Genomic DNA, 15,459 nt, shown 5'->3' on the forward strand with positions numbered 1-15,459 from the left:
ATAATACTCGATATGCCCGGGGGGGGGGAGGGGTATAGGGGAGACGTGGATGCGGGAAAGAAGGAGAATGGAGAAGAAGAAGATAAAAATGGAAAGGAAGAAGATTTCCTTATAATATAATAATATTATAATAAGCAACCATCGGATTTTCACGTTGTCAGGGATATCTTGTAATATTTTGCTGTAATGATTCGCGATTCTCGGTTGTCCGTTTTGGCACACTCTGTTCACGAGAATGAAAGCCGTGTATACATGGGTAGGTTGCGAGTATTCAGCGGATAGGTAGTGTGTAGGTAGATGCGTCGATGGAGGAGCAAAGGAAGGTAGAGGATTGGCGGAGATGCAGCTTAGAATTCCACGCATAGTCGAGGGGTCTCTGGTTGGTTGGTAAGTGGGACTAGCCGGGACTCATAGGCAGCGTGTCTCCTACGAGGCTCACAGTCTTATTCGGAACTCTGAAACGCGTCCAAGCGCGGTGTTCTCTTGCTTGTCCGAACAAGTTCTCTTCGCACGTTCGCACGTTCTTTCTCCCCCGAAATTCGGTGAAATTAATTCGAATAACGCATCAGATCATGCGTAAAAATTTCAGCAACGCCGTCGTTTGATTCTGTCTGGACTCTACCGAGGGAGAGAGAGAGAGAGAGAGAGAGAGAGAGAGAGAGAGAAAGAGAGAGAGAGGGGGGGAGACACGTTGCGTCGAATCGAAGGAGAATCGATCGAGATCCACTCTTTCACCAGGATCCGGTATAACGTTTGTATCGCGGATATTTTCGAATATTTCTCAGGAAGAAAGATCGTGGCTGTTCTAACGCTGTTATAACGGATCAAGCTGCGAAGAATCGAAATCGTCAAGACTAGATCGAGGTTGGGCTGGGGGTCGGGGTCGAGGTCGAGACCCAGATCAACATCAAGATCTTGGTCGAAATCGAGGTCGTGCTTGGATGTGGAGGGTGAGTTCAGGGATATTTATCCTTGATATTCGATCGTTACCGTACCGTGATTACGCGTATTCCATTCGGTTAGCCATTTTCTCGCTGTCAACGATCGCGAGATCGTAACGACAGAATGCGATCATCCGTTCGTTTGTTGGATTTTCGTGGATGGAAGAGAATGGAAGCAAGATGACGTATAATCTCGATCGGAAAAGTACGCGTTTGACGAGTCGAAAGTAACCTTTTCGAAATGCAGCCCCGAATTCTCACCGATATTTCCCCTTTGTATCCCACGTGTAATTATCGTTAAAAACATTTGATCAGGAAGAGAATGTGTGTGCGAGAGAGAGAGAGAGAGAGAGAGTTGCGCTGCTGGTGCAACTTGCCAGACACACGTATATACACGCACGTATATGTCAACAGACACGCTTCGTTGTATTTGGAAAAACGAACAATTTGGTTTACGAGGAATTTGCGATTTATGATTTGGACAAGTCTGCGACGCGTATCGTTCGTCACGTGTATCGTGTGTCGTGTGTGGCGAGTGGCGAATCGCGAGACAACAACCAACGAGATTATCCGTAATATCGTGAAAATAATAATTTTTTACTTTTATCGTACAGATATGACTTTGTTTGAACGTATCGTTAATTTGATCGTCAACCGAAGCTGGCTAATTAAAGGTAAATCGTATCTACGTGCAAGTGCTCTAACGCGAGTCCCATTAGATAAGATAGATTGGAAGGTAGCCGAGGTAATATCCGAGAAAAGTGGACGATCGAGCGATCGTATTTGACGTAGAAGATTTTTAAAACGTAGAGAAATAATGGAGACAGAGGCCAAGCTTTCCAACCGTTTAATTGAATTTAGGTCGCGGTGCGAGCCGTGGTAGTGTCTTGAAATTTACACAAGGAAAAATATCACCGTCTTAACGCGTTTAAAAGAAGTGGAAAATGGGAAATGAAAAATGAAAAATCATAAACAAACGAGGCAGCGAGGGTACGTCAGACGATTGGCACTGGTTGGCAATATCTAGAATTTGGTAAGAGATAGGGAGAGAAACTTTACTTTCTCTGCAAGTGCAACGATGCGCCTTTTCTTTTGAATGCAATTGCATTTTTTTCTCTTTTATTTGTATCAACTCATTTTTCTACGTTTACGAAACACGTAACATTGGTATATATATATATATATATATATATATATATATATATATACCAATATATATATACCAATACCAATATATATATATATATATATATATATATATCGAACAGCTTTACCGACGATTTAAAGCGGTGGCTGGTTAAAATTGGATTTTTAAAAGCGATATAGCGACTTTTCGCGCGGAATGTGTCCACGAGTCGATGGGAATAACGATAACGCGTTGGATGGAAAGAGTACGTTTGTATTTTTCGAGCGCATCGTTACACTTGCAAAGAAAGCGAAGCAATAGGCAAACAGATACTACACGGTTACTATAGATACTTTCCTATCTCTCGGCGAATTGGCAATTGCGCGACGCACTCTCTATACGTGATATACCATATTATTATATACATAATATGTTAAATAGCTAGGTTAGCCGCCTCGTTGAATTTTAGCGGTTGTTGCATGCCGCGGCCTTGAACACGCAATGAGAGATAACGGCTCGCGAGAAACGTAACAGACGCTAACCTGATTTCACCGCATCCGCGTGGTGAATCGTATCGAGCTATAATTACCCACCGCGACACCCCGTAGCCACGCGTTTTAGCTGCTAACGGCGATGCAACGTCTAACCGGATCGTCAACTTGATCTCATAAACGGACAAAGACCGATTCCCGTAAATAATAAATAACGCGTATTAACGTAACGTATTTATGCGCGTATTTGCCGTACGTACGCTCACATATGCTGTTTGCCGCGTTTCGTCCCGCGTCGGAATCGCGAAGCTCGATCGAACGATTTTAAAGATAAAAAGTGCGGCGAAAAGATGAAAGCAGGAGAAAAATTTGCCTATCAGAGAAAAACAACGAAGAGAGGGGGAGAACACGCACACGTACGTATGTACGACATAAGAAAGCAAATGCGTAACGTTAATGCGTTGCGTTTCCTCTGTATATTGCCTTGTCACCGATACACGTAAATCTCTGCCGAGGAAAATACCGATGTACGTAAATTTAGGAAGAAAAATACCGATATACGTAAATCTGCCGAGAAAAATACCGATACGCGTAAATCTACCGAGGAAGATACCGTTAAGGGAGCTTCAACTTTCTCTCCGTACGTTTGTCATCTTCCTTCTTCTTCTTCTTACTTTTCTCACTTTCTTCCCTTCTTCTACGCTCTTTCCAACGTTTTGTTCTTTTCGCTTAAGGAAACGAACCGATGTTCTCACCGCACCGTGAAAGCTAGGCGAGAAGCGTGAGAAATGGGAATATCTGGCTTTTTAAAAATTTGCATCTCTGATTCGTGCGTTCGTTAACGCCCGTCGTAACGATGAAACGCCAACACCATAGGAAATAAAAGTGGCAAATTTCGCCGCTTGCCCATTAACTCGATCAGTATACGGTTATCGAGTAATTGGACGAGTGTACTTGTTAGGAAACAAGGTCGGACTTGGCGTGAGAGATAAAGATAGATAAATAGATAGATGGATAGATAGATAGACAAATAGACAGAGAGAGAGAGAGAGAGAGAGAGAGAGAGACGACGCATCGCGTTCATTGCTAATCGCGATCTCTTTATTTTTAGGAGATAGCAGAAGAAAATCACGAAAGAGAATCGCTTTCTTTGATTTTTCCATCTATTCGATCGATATCGGAGACACCGAAACGAAATGAAGCCGATCCAAGGTGCGATATGGTTGCTTCCATTGGCGGTTGGATGTATAGCTTTACCGGCGCAATTGCAAGCAAATTCGAAGAATGCGGCCAAGACGAAGCAAAGCAAGACGGCGTCGTTGCATTCGAGGGAGGGCGGATCTAACGATTCGGCAATTATGCCGAACGGTAGTAGGAACATCGATGAGAACAGCATCGACGTTAACAACGATACCAAGATTACCGGTAACAACGACGTGGACAGCGTTACTCTATCGAAACCGCTTCCTCTCGGAATTTCAGCTACTATCGAGAGCAACGCGGTGCTCGCATCGTCCTTACCGTCATCGCCATCAACCACGTCCGTATCGACATCGACATCGACATCGACATCCGCTTGGACGGATCATGCTCTCGCGGCAATGACAGAGTCGTCCCCAACGAGCGGTTCTTCGTCGTCGCCAATTAGCAAAACAGAATTTAGTTCAGCAACGACGAGCAACCGCGGAACGACCATGACCACGAGAATCGCGTTAAATACCAGCGCTTCTAATACCAGTTTGAGCGTGTTTCCTACAGAAGCTTCTTCGAGAACCATCGCTACCAATCGAGATACGGCTACCTTGCTATCTTCCTCGAAAAAGTCCACCACGAACTCGAACGAATTCGTTACTACTCCTGCTACGGCTTGGTCGAAGGAGACGCGAGAATCACCCGGAAAAATTCGCCCTCAAATTAAGCTGACGACAAACTACACTAGTCTGACCGAGGTAAGTAAACGCCACTTTCTGACAAACTAACGAAGATAACGAGAGAGAAGCGGCACTTTGTTAGGAAAGACGCGTATTCGCGCGCAGCAACGCTGAAAAGCCTAAAGCGACTTTGATTTTGCGATGGCTGTGATGCGGCAAATGGCTTGAAAATCGGTAGAGTATGGTAAAAATATCTCGATATCGCGGCACACGAGTTCCATGCTTCGTATTCGCAAGTAGAAAACCAGCAACCAGCTGTAAAATGTATATAGCGTTGCTCGTCTTATCCTCCAGTTTTATCGATCTGCACTGCGATCTGCACTTGGCGGTAAAGAGTGCGGTAAAAAGGTGATAGGCGTTAGAGAGGCGACGAAGGCGATACACGAGATATTTTGGCGAGATTAATCGAAGCAGCAGAGACGAAAGAATGGATCGTGGTTCACAGAAACGGGAAAGAAAACGTTTCAAATCAGCCATATTACCTACTTGCTTGGTATAATTTTAAACGCAACAGATTGTGTTCGCGGAGCGTTCCACGTGCAAAGTATAACTGTTTAAGCTACGTATATACATAACTATGTTAGTACCGTAAGTACGCTGCTATAAAGCGGTTAGGTTGCACGGTTAAAGATGCGTTCCAGCTAAATCGTGCATACGCTCGGCTTAATAAAAATAAGCCGTGTTTCGTACGATCTCGATCTGGTATAACAACGCGATCGGCCGAACGATACGGGTACGATGGTATTTTGGTTTGCTAATGCACCGGCTCACGCAGTCCGTATCGAGTAAAAACTAGAATTTTCGTCGGACGTCAACGGACGATAGATGACAGTTGGATTACCGTATCGAGTCGTACAAAGCCTCGGTAAAAACGCGCTGTGTGACGCGCACACTGAAACAACGATACCACGTAGTAAAGGAGAACATGGGAAAATTATACTTTTCGCAATTTCGCCTGGTTGGAAGATCGGAAACGTAAAAAAGGGGTCGTCTCGTGTTGAACTTTTCACGACTCGCTATTACCGAACGTTGGCAAGACTCGAGCGCAAATTTACCGCACGGTGCTTAACGCATTAACAAAGGCAGAGAGAGAGAGAGAGAGAGTTTAAAGGGTTAATATCCGTTATTATTAAGATATATAGGCGTTATTTGTTGGAGAGAAACGATCGATAAATAGTAAAGTGGACGAGAAATTTCTTTCTTTTCCGCCTATTTCCTTCTTCCTTCCGAGAATTACCAGGCTATTTTACAGCAATTTCCATGGTTTCGCTGCGTTTCTTCTTTCACTTTTTCGCTACTATCCTCTATCCCTTCTCGTCTCGATGCATCTTGATCGTCTTGATCGTCGATCAATCCGGTCATCCGGTAATTATTTTAATAGGCGTCGCTTCACTCGGCAAACGATTACCTATGAAACTCGTTTACATCCCACGAATTACAGTTACCGATAGATATCCGACACGATGGAAAGGTCGGATCGGATGCAAAACGGTTCTGTCTGTCACGTTGCATCGTAAGAGTTACGTTTTACCTAGGCGACTGACGATTACTCGTGCCAGCTAAGTTTTGCTTTGTAAATAAGAAGGAGATGGAAGAGGAAAGTGCAACCGACGCGATATTTCGGATGCCAAGGGTACCAACGACTGTCTACTTGCCAGTTTGTTGTATGTTCGCGTGGATACACGTGCGTGCGTGTAGTCGATAAGAAGGGCTCGGTTTGTTAACGCAAACGTCATCGAAGCGCTAGAGGTAACACGCTAAAGTCGTGTAGTACGGAGCAAGTAACAATATCCATCGTAAATACAACAACAATTTCCGTTTCCGCGTAGCGAAGTAGTAAATGTTGAATCGTTTGAAACGTGCTTCTCCTTCTCCTTAATTTCTTTCGCGTTTTTCCTTTCATCTTTCTTTTCTAAATGGTAGCGTATCGAAGAAAGAGGAACGAGTTGCAAGAACGGACGATCCATTTTGCTTTTAATCGGCAAGCTCGGTCGTCTTTCGTTCCGATTGTCCGAACATTTGGCAATTGTTCGAAATTCGTTGCGCGTAATGGTAATAAAAGAATCGACGGGAAGAAAGATAACTGAGATATATAGGATAAATCAAATGAAAGAAAAGGAAACGTAGGCGAGGGTTCGGAATCGGTTCGAGTCGCTCGTGGCTCAAGCATTACGTAGAACGTAGAACGTATAATACGTAGAACGTAGGAAGAAAAAGGAGATTTTGATCGTAGTATTGTAACACAGGTATAGTTCCATAGGTTGCAAGTCTACCAATCTACCGTGTTTCGAGTTGTTCAACTCGAATATTCGCTGAATCAAGCACTGTTGAAGTTTTTTTACTAAATTGTCACGCGAATCGTATTGCTCGCTTTAGCGTTTGAAAAGGAGGGCGAGTGTTCATGACCGTGACGCGCTAGTGGATCGGCCGATGTTAATATCGGTAGTGGAACGTGACGGTAGCAAAAGAAGCAGAAAACATTGAAAAGGAAAAGAGCAAGAAGAGGTTAGATAAATGCGGAGAATCGAATGGCGTTACTACACTGGTCGTCGAATGTTACGCGTTACGTTCGCGCGATCTTGTGCCCGAGCGGATACTTACGTAGGAGCGGACCGTTTCTATCGATCTGGCTGTAATCGTCGAACGAGAACGATCGCGATACGATAGCGGTGGGATCGAACGAACGAACGATTAAACTTTGACGATATGGGAAATAAAACGGACTTGTCACGGTGACGAGAAACCGATCCGATTCGATGGAATCTAGGGTAGACCAACGGAAACTTTGATCAACGGAATTACGATTAGCACGTCGATCACGAAAGTATACCGTGCCAGCGACTGTAGCACAGGGAAAATGTCAACTATCGATTAGTCTAATCGGACCGCGATCTAACCCCGGCTAATCGAACGTAACGATGAAAATACGATTACGGTTTTCGTTTAGCATGTGCACTCTGAACGTTTGATTTTCTTTGATTTTCTACGGCTAGAGCGGAACTTTGTAAGGAAAGAAAAGGGAAAGAGCGACGATAGCTGTCGCTGAATTCACAGCTGCGGCTGTTTATTCGTAACGTAAAACCAATTGTTCGAAGCGCGTTGAAGAGATTCTTCGAAGTTGGCAAATAGAAAATCGACGTTGAAATTGGCACGGGCACTGACTCTGACTCGGTGTTCCTGCAATTGTATAGGTAGCTGTAGTAATATTATCGTGTTACTCCTAATGGAACCGGCAAGTTTGTGGTTCACGAGAACCACCAAGAATCACGATCGTGGATTCACGACTCGGCAAAATTAGATTTCGTTTCTTTCGTTTTCTTATTTAACCGCCGCGTTCCACGCTCTTAGCGCAGTCGCGTCCTTTCCTTCTCTTTTCTTCTCCTCTTTTACCCCTTTTACACGTCTGCGCGATTGTTACGCGCTAAACACGCGATTAACGCTGGGTATTTGCAAAGTTGAAAGTACTCGAACGACGAGTGTTAGCACGCGACGTATGCATAGAGTAGGGGCGTAGCGACTCGAGGAGCAAGCGAAAGAAGGCACGAACGAAAGAAGCGGAAATAAAAGCGCTGGTTATTTGATCGATTTGCAGACAGGAGTACGACTACCGGAGGGTGCGAGCGCAGCTCTCGCAAAACCAACCAAGTATCATTACTATCCGCATAATCAGCACATCTACTTGTTACCAGAATGCGCTGTTCAGCAGGTTTGCAACGCAGTTTACGTTAGACTCAACTTTACCCAGCCTCTGTGCGCTTGTCCAGGAAGATACCGCGACCCTTGCAGCGCCTCTCTCGACAGCGACGATCTCCACACTACGGAGCTGGTCACCGACCCTCGAACCAAGGTTAGTCGCCTCGCCTTCTATCCGCTTTACCAGTCCTTTATTCCCGTGCCTGCTACGCGTACCTTCTCTCCAGTCAGATGCTTCTTCTTCTCGTTACGCTTCTCGTTACGCTTCTCGTTACGCTTCTCGTTAACGCTTCTCGTTCCGCTTAACGTAACGTAACGCGACGTAACGGAACGGAGGAAATCGATTCGATCTTTCGAATCGTATTGTTCGCGTTCGCAAACCTATCGTATTTTCTAAACGCGTTATACCTACTTGTCGTCGTAATATAGGCAGAAATACGAAAAGTAACCGATTTACCGCCGACGATTGAGTAAAATAAATAGTATAGTATAATAGCGTAATAGTAAAAATGCGACAGCATAGGATCGTTATATCGATCGTAAGACGAGAAAACCTCGCCTAGGCGTTTCGGTGCGAAAGCAACTGACAATCTCCCATTACTTGCCTTTCTTTGATAAATCAACATTGCGCGTACAAATACTTTCTCGCTTTGTTATCGGTTAACAGTATCTCATCGATTCATATAGGACGTTAAAAATTCAAAGATCTAAAGAGTATGGTACGCGTGGTCCGTTACATTGGCTCGAAGCAAATTGTACGCGATCGTAAGCAAACGACGAAAGTATCGGCGATACGAGAGAAAACGCGATCGCAGATCGACGCGACGGCAAAAGCTTGCCGGGCCAGAGAACACGGTGAGAATGCAAGAAACGACGATCGTTCGCCGAAACGAAAACGAAATCGTTCGTAATAACGATTTTTCTATTTGAGAGGAAATTATTCGACGACACCGAGCAACTAACAAACGCTGGCAAATATATAGAAATATTCGTAGTGAACGCGTGCATACTTGTACGTATAGACGTAGCGTGGAAAGGGATAAACGTGGATGGCACGCTGATCTAAAGTTAACCGATTTTTAGGCCCTAACGTTGGTGAAAACGTGCGAACCAGTGGCGGAAATGCGCGAATGTAGAATACCGAGGGACTGGTCTCTTCTCGCGCTACAAAACGTGCGAACGGGAAAGTCTCATTACCTCGTGATATGTCGTTGTCCCGATGCCAACATATTGGGTACGTACGTAAATGCGAAAAGCGGCATAATCGTGCTAGAAACGCAACTGTTCGAGTTCGACTGTCTATACGTCTTATACGCTTCCTATGGATCGTTAATTACGTCGTATGTTGTAGAGGGTCCTATGAGTCACGATCAACCAACATACGCCAGTGTACCAGGGATTCGGGTTTACGGGATGATGTGCGTGCAAGGAAATCGAAAAGGTCGACAACTGCGGTATACTCGCGCTCTTTCAGGTATTTGGTATCTCCATAGAATATTGAAAATATCTGGCTGGCTCCAATCATCCACGATTAACACGATTTTTGTCTGACTGTTTATTCCTTGCAGATCGTCACCAACGAGAAATGACCCAAGATTCTCACAATGACAGAGAAAACACGAACGAACGATTGAACTTTCCATGGTACAAGGTACAACAACTTATGGATATAGCTGTTTGGGACTAGATTCGTTGATCGAACAAACAACTTTCGACGATACGATCAGTGACACTATGCTTAGCGGCGTATCCTTCTATTTATTCGTTATAAGCGTCTCTCTCTTTCTTTCTCTCTCTCTCTCTCTCTCCCTCTCTCTGCTTCGCTTCGCCCTCAATTTATTTATCGATTCGTCCGTTTCTTACGTTTATTTATATATATCATACGTATCTAGATGTATATGTATATCTATCCCTACCGAGGCACGTTTATAACATCGAGTCCGACACTTTGAAACAACGACAACGCGTGTAATTGTGTCCTTTCGTAGATTTGTCTGTTATAATTTGGACTACACGACGTGATTCTACATAACGATCGAACGTGATCAGCGTTAAATATTTCATTCCTAGTATCGTCGTCGCTCAACGTGTCACTCTCTTTCCTTAAATCCTTAAACGAATTCGATCGTTTACTTGCATTACTACCTTCTTTATTCCGTCATTTATTATAACGTCAAACGTATCGTACGATGAGCGGAAAATTATAGGTGGTTGTCCGTTTATAATAACGTCCGATTAAAATAACGAATTAATCGTACGAATACTATCCTCTCCATCTATGGCGAATCTGCGGTAAAATTAATGAAAAAGGCAACTACAAGTATTTTACTAGCTGTCAAAATTCTTGCGCTCGCAGAATCATTGTATCGTTAATATGTTACGCAATTCTGTAAGATAGACTCGCGAATACAAGTATCGATTACAGATTACGCGGTAACAAAAATATCGTAACAACGTTGCGAACGAACATCATCGCCGTCTCTCTTTCTAAATCCTACGAGAAGAAGCGCATCGTGTTAAATTAAAAAATATTATGTCCTACTATACAGATTGCGATCGCGTGAATCGTACTTGGGTGAATTCGCGTTGAGAAAGAAGTCGTGAAAGAGATCGTGCCGAATTAATGAAACATACAAACCAGATTTTTTGATAGTAAAATATTCTGTTATTCGTTTTTTACCTAATCCCTTGCACGTGTGTGTGTGTGTGTGTGTCTGTGTGTGTGTGTCATTCAACGTGTAATCTGTTTAGGTGTTTTTTTTTTTTTAAATTCTTGTCTCTTTGAAGAAAGAGTGTCGACACCTCGTTAAACCATCCTGACATTTTGCAACCATCGTATAAACGACCGTATACCCGAAAAGTTGAGAAGAGTCGTTGCGACGGACGGTCGAAGCGAAAGTATTTTAAGCGACGACACGAAAATTCGACGATATATCCGAATCAACGTAATTATCGTTAAATGAAAACGAAATCGAACTTACCCAGTACGTCCGAATTGACTAGGACGCTGCAGCTATACATCGGAGTAACTAATCGAGGGTGTCTCGAATTAAACGCACGACGGCAAGCTTCTTTGCATGCTGACATCAAATGACCGCCATCCATGTGTCCTTGATTCTGGCTGCCATTTTCGCTAATAACACAGGTTTTTATTTTTCAAACGATATTCGATTTTATTAGCTGATTAGAGACGTTGAAACGTTGAAACGTTGAAACGTTAAAACGTAACGACGCAAGGAAAATGCAAGCGTGAAAGGCGAGAAAAGAACGGCGCAAGGAAAGAGACGATGATGCTTGTGAAATTGAAGCGTTAATTTCGTTTAGTTTGTTCATTCGGGTAATACGTCGGGTTTAATACGCAATATCAAGCTTTATGAAGCGATATACCTTTGTGAATCTTGATTATTAATTTCCCACTTTTTCACGACGAAACAGACACCCATCATAGGCTCTTCGCAGAGAGGTCCGGCGAGCGTTGCTAATTGGAAACCATTGACCATGCTGCTCTCGTAACTAGACATGGTAGATAATGTTAACGATAATAATATTCATTATATTTATTTGAATAGAGTTTATAGTTAACGTGCGAGTATTTTGTCGATCAACGAAAGAAAAGAAGGAAGGGCGGACGGTTACCAGTGTACTAGTTTTCGTCGTATCGATGATTACTTACGGAGCACGTGGATCCATAGACTTTGAGTGGCTTTCCCAAAATTTCCTCTGCTTATAATCGGTTTCGTTCAACAAGATATTAGGTCCGCAGTTTCGTGGCCCGAACGACCATATTTTGTCTAACGCGTCTTCTTCCCCCGCTTCTCGAAACGCACCGGCCAACTCGCTTCTCAACGATTCTAACGCGCGTTGCTTCCTCTCCGACATCGTGCCTAACGATTCCATTTCACGATCGTTCGTAATCTTTTCCGTTTCTTTCTCCTCCTTTTCTGAACGCGATCTACCATAATGGTGATAGAACGCCTTTATTAAATCGGCGTTCTTTTCCAAAATCTTGGTCACTTTATCGGGTAAAGGTCTCGCATCGATTTCAAAGTAACACTGTCGATTCGCCGTCCAAGAAGCGAGACTAACGTCTTCGGCTTTCTTCTCGATCGCTTCGTTCACCATATCGACCTTCGGTGGAGGCACGACCGTTTCTCTAAACGGTACGATAGGCTCCGACACGTTTACATCGACTTTCGCGTAACATAACTTTAAATCTTCCAAACATCTCTCCAAATGCACTTCTCCGGCGGTGCTTAATACGATTTCCCCAGTCTCTTGAATGTGAACGACGGCACAGGCATCCGCCTGATTAAGCAATTTTAACCCATTGATCAACGGTTGCAAATCGTTCGGATGTTTCGGTTCCAGAGCCACTCGCATTATCGGTACACCGAGCGAAGTCAACTCTGAGAAAGATGGACAAGCGATAGTGGTGGAAAGCGTTGCCGTTTTTAATACGTAATCCTCCAAATCGCCGATTCCAAATACGTTACCAGCAAATACTTTGTTCGTCGGTTCCAATTCTCTACCCATTAGAAGGTACAGTTTTCGTATGGTAACTCTTGTCACGTGTTTTCCGAGCTTCGAGCTTTTCGACACGACGTCCTCGTCTATCGGTACTAACTCGCCTGCTCCTCTCCTTTGTCCTTTCAATATTTCGCGCGGATCGTGTTTCGGTCCTAGAACATACACGACGCTTCCTTCTTCCAGACATCCGGAATATATTCGGGCGAACGCTATTAACGTAGTTTCCGAATGTTCATCTTCTCCGTGGATTTCTTCGGAAATCGAAACGGCGCTTTCCGATCCTCCGCTCCCGTCACTCGGATCAAACTTGCCGATATTCGCGTCCCGTTGCGACTCTCCGACTTGCTCCGTCGATCGTTGCTCCTTCGTCATTTTCTCCGCGTGCTTCGTTCGTGCCATTTCCCTTCGATCAGCCAACTCTTCGGACGTCAACGGTTTTGGTTTATTCTCCGGCAACATCTTCTTCTCTAGCGGAAACATTTTCGAAATGAATACAACGACAGGTGAACGAGGGGAAGGATCGCAGGCTAGAAACGTTTCCTTCAATCGTTGCGTTTCCTCTGGCAACGTAGAGAAATCAAAGTTTCCGCTGAGTAAACGTTCTACCTTTTCCGAAGTTAAGTTATCCGGTGCTGGAATTTTGTCGCATATGGCGTCGAGACACGCACGAGCCAGAGGTAGCCATTGAGAACAGACTGCCTGTAATTGAGCCTTGGCATCCGTGTGCCTTAAATCCCTGTTTGTCAATGTTATACCCAATCTTTCGGCCATCCACGCTACCTTGTCTTTATCCTTGCGAACGGTTATCGTTTCATACAGAGCCCAAAGGTTATCCAATATAAGTTGAACGAACAGAGGCTTCTTCGCTTTCTCTTGAGCTCCTCTCATTATTCTCTTGGTCTTGGTGTTTACGTAATAATCTCCCCAAAGCGTCTTTGATAGAACTTTCTCGCTAAAGCCCAATTTCGCCGAAAATATATTGGCAAATTCTTTAACACCGAATCCCCAGCCATCCGTAGCGCTGCAAAACAAGACGTTACCTTGCTCCGGAGAGAAATATAACGTAGAGTCGTCTATCTCTTCTAGTACGGACTGCCAATCCGCTATACTCCTTTCAGAGATGCTCTCCTTTTTCGCCGTTTCCTTTTTCAACTCCTCCTTTTCTTCCCGCTCCATTATGTCACTGGCAAACAGCTCTCCCATTACAGCATTCACCTGTTCTAAAACCTGCGTTAAATGCACGTAAGCATCCAACGGTGACAATTTCATTTCTGTAATTAATCTGTCTATTTTGTTCAATAATAAAATTGGCTTTAAACCTTCCGCGTAAGAGGTAGACAAGGCGCTCCGTGTCTGCGGGCACACGCCTTCTACCACGTCGACCACGATAATAGCACCGTCGCATAGTCTCACAGCTGTGGACACTTCGGAAGCAAAGTCCACGTGTCCAGGAGAATCGATCAAATTGATAGCACATTCTTGATGATTATACTTGTGATAAAGAGCGATGCAGCTTGATTTCATCGTAATTCCTCGAAGTTGCTCGTCGGGACGGCTGTCCAAATAGCGTAATTTACCCGCGAGCTTATTAGAGATGATTCCATTGCTAGCAACCAGAGAGTCCGCCAAAGTGGTTTTACCATGATCTACGTGAGCTAATATACAGATGTTTCGTATATTAGCTGGTTCCCTTTGAATCTCCGTTAATTTTTCTGCGCTAATAAACCGCATCATGCGATTAATTGCGATTATATGATTATCATTAATTTACAAGCAAATGTAAATGATACGAACGTTCAAAGTATCGATAAACGTGCATGTATAAAATACAACGTGGATAATAAGTCAAAGTCTTGAAGTTTGTGTGAAACGACGTATGTAAGTACAAGAGAAAGAAATTTCGACGTACGATATATTTTCCTATGTACGATGCGCTTACGGATATAAATATAAATATAAATATATATATATATACATATGCATATACACACACACAGATATACATATACATATACATATACATATATATGTATACTTATATACACAGCATAAAAACGATGGTAAACACTATTTCACTTTATTTTCTTTCCACAATACATAGCGTCCGTTAAACAGAATGACGTATCGTAGCTTTGTTGAACGTCGTCGTGTTCCACAACATGCCACTCGTTTCGGTTGCTTGATCGGCCGCAACACGAGTAGTTTATTGGCCAACGATCGACCGTTGTAAGTATCTGTCTTTTTATCAATCCCTCCAGACATATATTCGAGAAAGGAAAAATGGTTTTCACACTTTTCCTCGCGTTCATAGGTTAGGATCATTAATGAAGTATATCGTCTTGTGTCTTGATCAATTACTTTCTACGATTTTCCGCCACCCTTTGCAAAAGACTAAATCTTCTGCATCAATGCATTGCTTGTTTTGGCCAGCAAACAGATTCGGCTAGTGAAAAACGTATGGAAATATTAGTGTACACCAAGAATCACGTATCTGAACGTAACACACAACGTCAGATAAATATTCCAATTACTTTGAACGCACGCAATTATTTTTATTAACGAATAATGAAGATCGCTTGCAAACAATCGTAATTGACCAATACTATTGGCAAAAATTGATCAAAGGCGTTAAAATATCACGGAAGAAAATTTCGGTTATAAATCGTCTGTTACTTGTTATATAACAAATGCACACGCGCACATGGAATACGGCTTTGCGCCATCTCTGATCCTCCTTCTCGACTACCTAC

The 15,459-nt window shown here is 43.5% G+C and overlaps 2 protein-coding genes across 2 annotated transcripts in view; one reads left to right on the top strand and one right to left on the bottom strand.

The window, feature by feature from the left end:
• LOC117212733 (elongation factor-like GTPase 1) overlaps positions 1 to 14,652 on the bottom strand; it is a 28,397-nt gene extending 13,745 nt beyond the window's left edge. The window contains exons 1-3 of the mRNA XM_033457752.1: positions 11,856 to 14,652; positions 11,570 to 11,695; positions 11,164 to 11,315 (exon numbers count right to left, since the gene is read on the bottom strand). Coding sequence (XP_033313643.1) covers positions 11,164 to 11,315; positions 11,570 to 11,695; positions 11,856 to 14,443 — 2,866 coding nt within the window. The 5' untranslated portion in view covers positions 14,444 to 14,652. The remainder of the gene's footprint in view (positions 1 to 11,163; positions 11,316 to 11,569; positions 11,696 to 11,855) is intronic.
• Positions 671 to 10,840, top strand: LOC117212737 (serine-rich adhesin for platelets). The gene is made up of 6 exons (XM_033457764.1): positions 671 to 950; positions 3,670 to 4,507; positions 8,082 to 8,336; positions 9,266 to 9,416; positions 9,534 to 9,656; positions 9,751 to 10,840. Exons 2-6 carry the CDS (start codon positions 3,755 to 3,757, stop codon positions 9,867 to 9,869), a joined length of 1,401 nt encoding a protein of 466 aa, XP_033313655.1. The 5' UTR covers positions 671 to 950; positions 3,670 to 3,754; the 3' UTR covers positions 9,870 to 10,840.
• Positions 14,653 to 15,459: the final 807 nt, after the last annotated feature.

The sequence above is a fragment of the Bombus bifarius genome, unplaced genomic scaffold, assembly GCF_011952205.1.
Source record: "Bombus bifarius isolate JDL3187 unplaced genomic scaffold, Bbif_JDL3187 scf7180000008359, whole genome shotgun sequence".
NCBI lineage: Eukaryota > Metazoa > Arthropoda > Insecta > Hymenoptera > Apidae > Bombus > Bombus bifarius.

What these genes read in the sequence shown, in the direction of transcription:
- LOC117212737 (XM_033457764.1), top strand. Translation starts at nt 3,755, where the DNA reads ATGAAGCCGATCCAAGGTGCGATATGGTTGCTTCCATTGGCGGTTGGA. An exon ending in ACTACACTAGTCTGACCGAG is followed by an intron (nt 4,508 to 8,081) that starts GTAAGTAAACGC and finishes ATCGATTTGCAG; the next exon opens with ACAGGAGTACGACTACCGGA. An exon ending in TCCCGATGCCAACATATTGG is followed by an intron (nt 9,417 to 9,533) that starts GTACGTACGTAA and finishes CGTATGTTGTAG; the next exon opens with AGGGTCCTATGAGTCACGAT.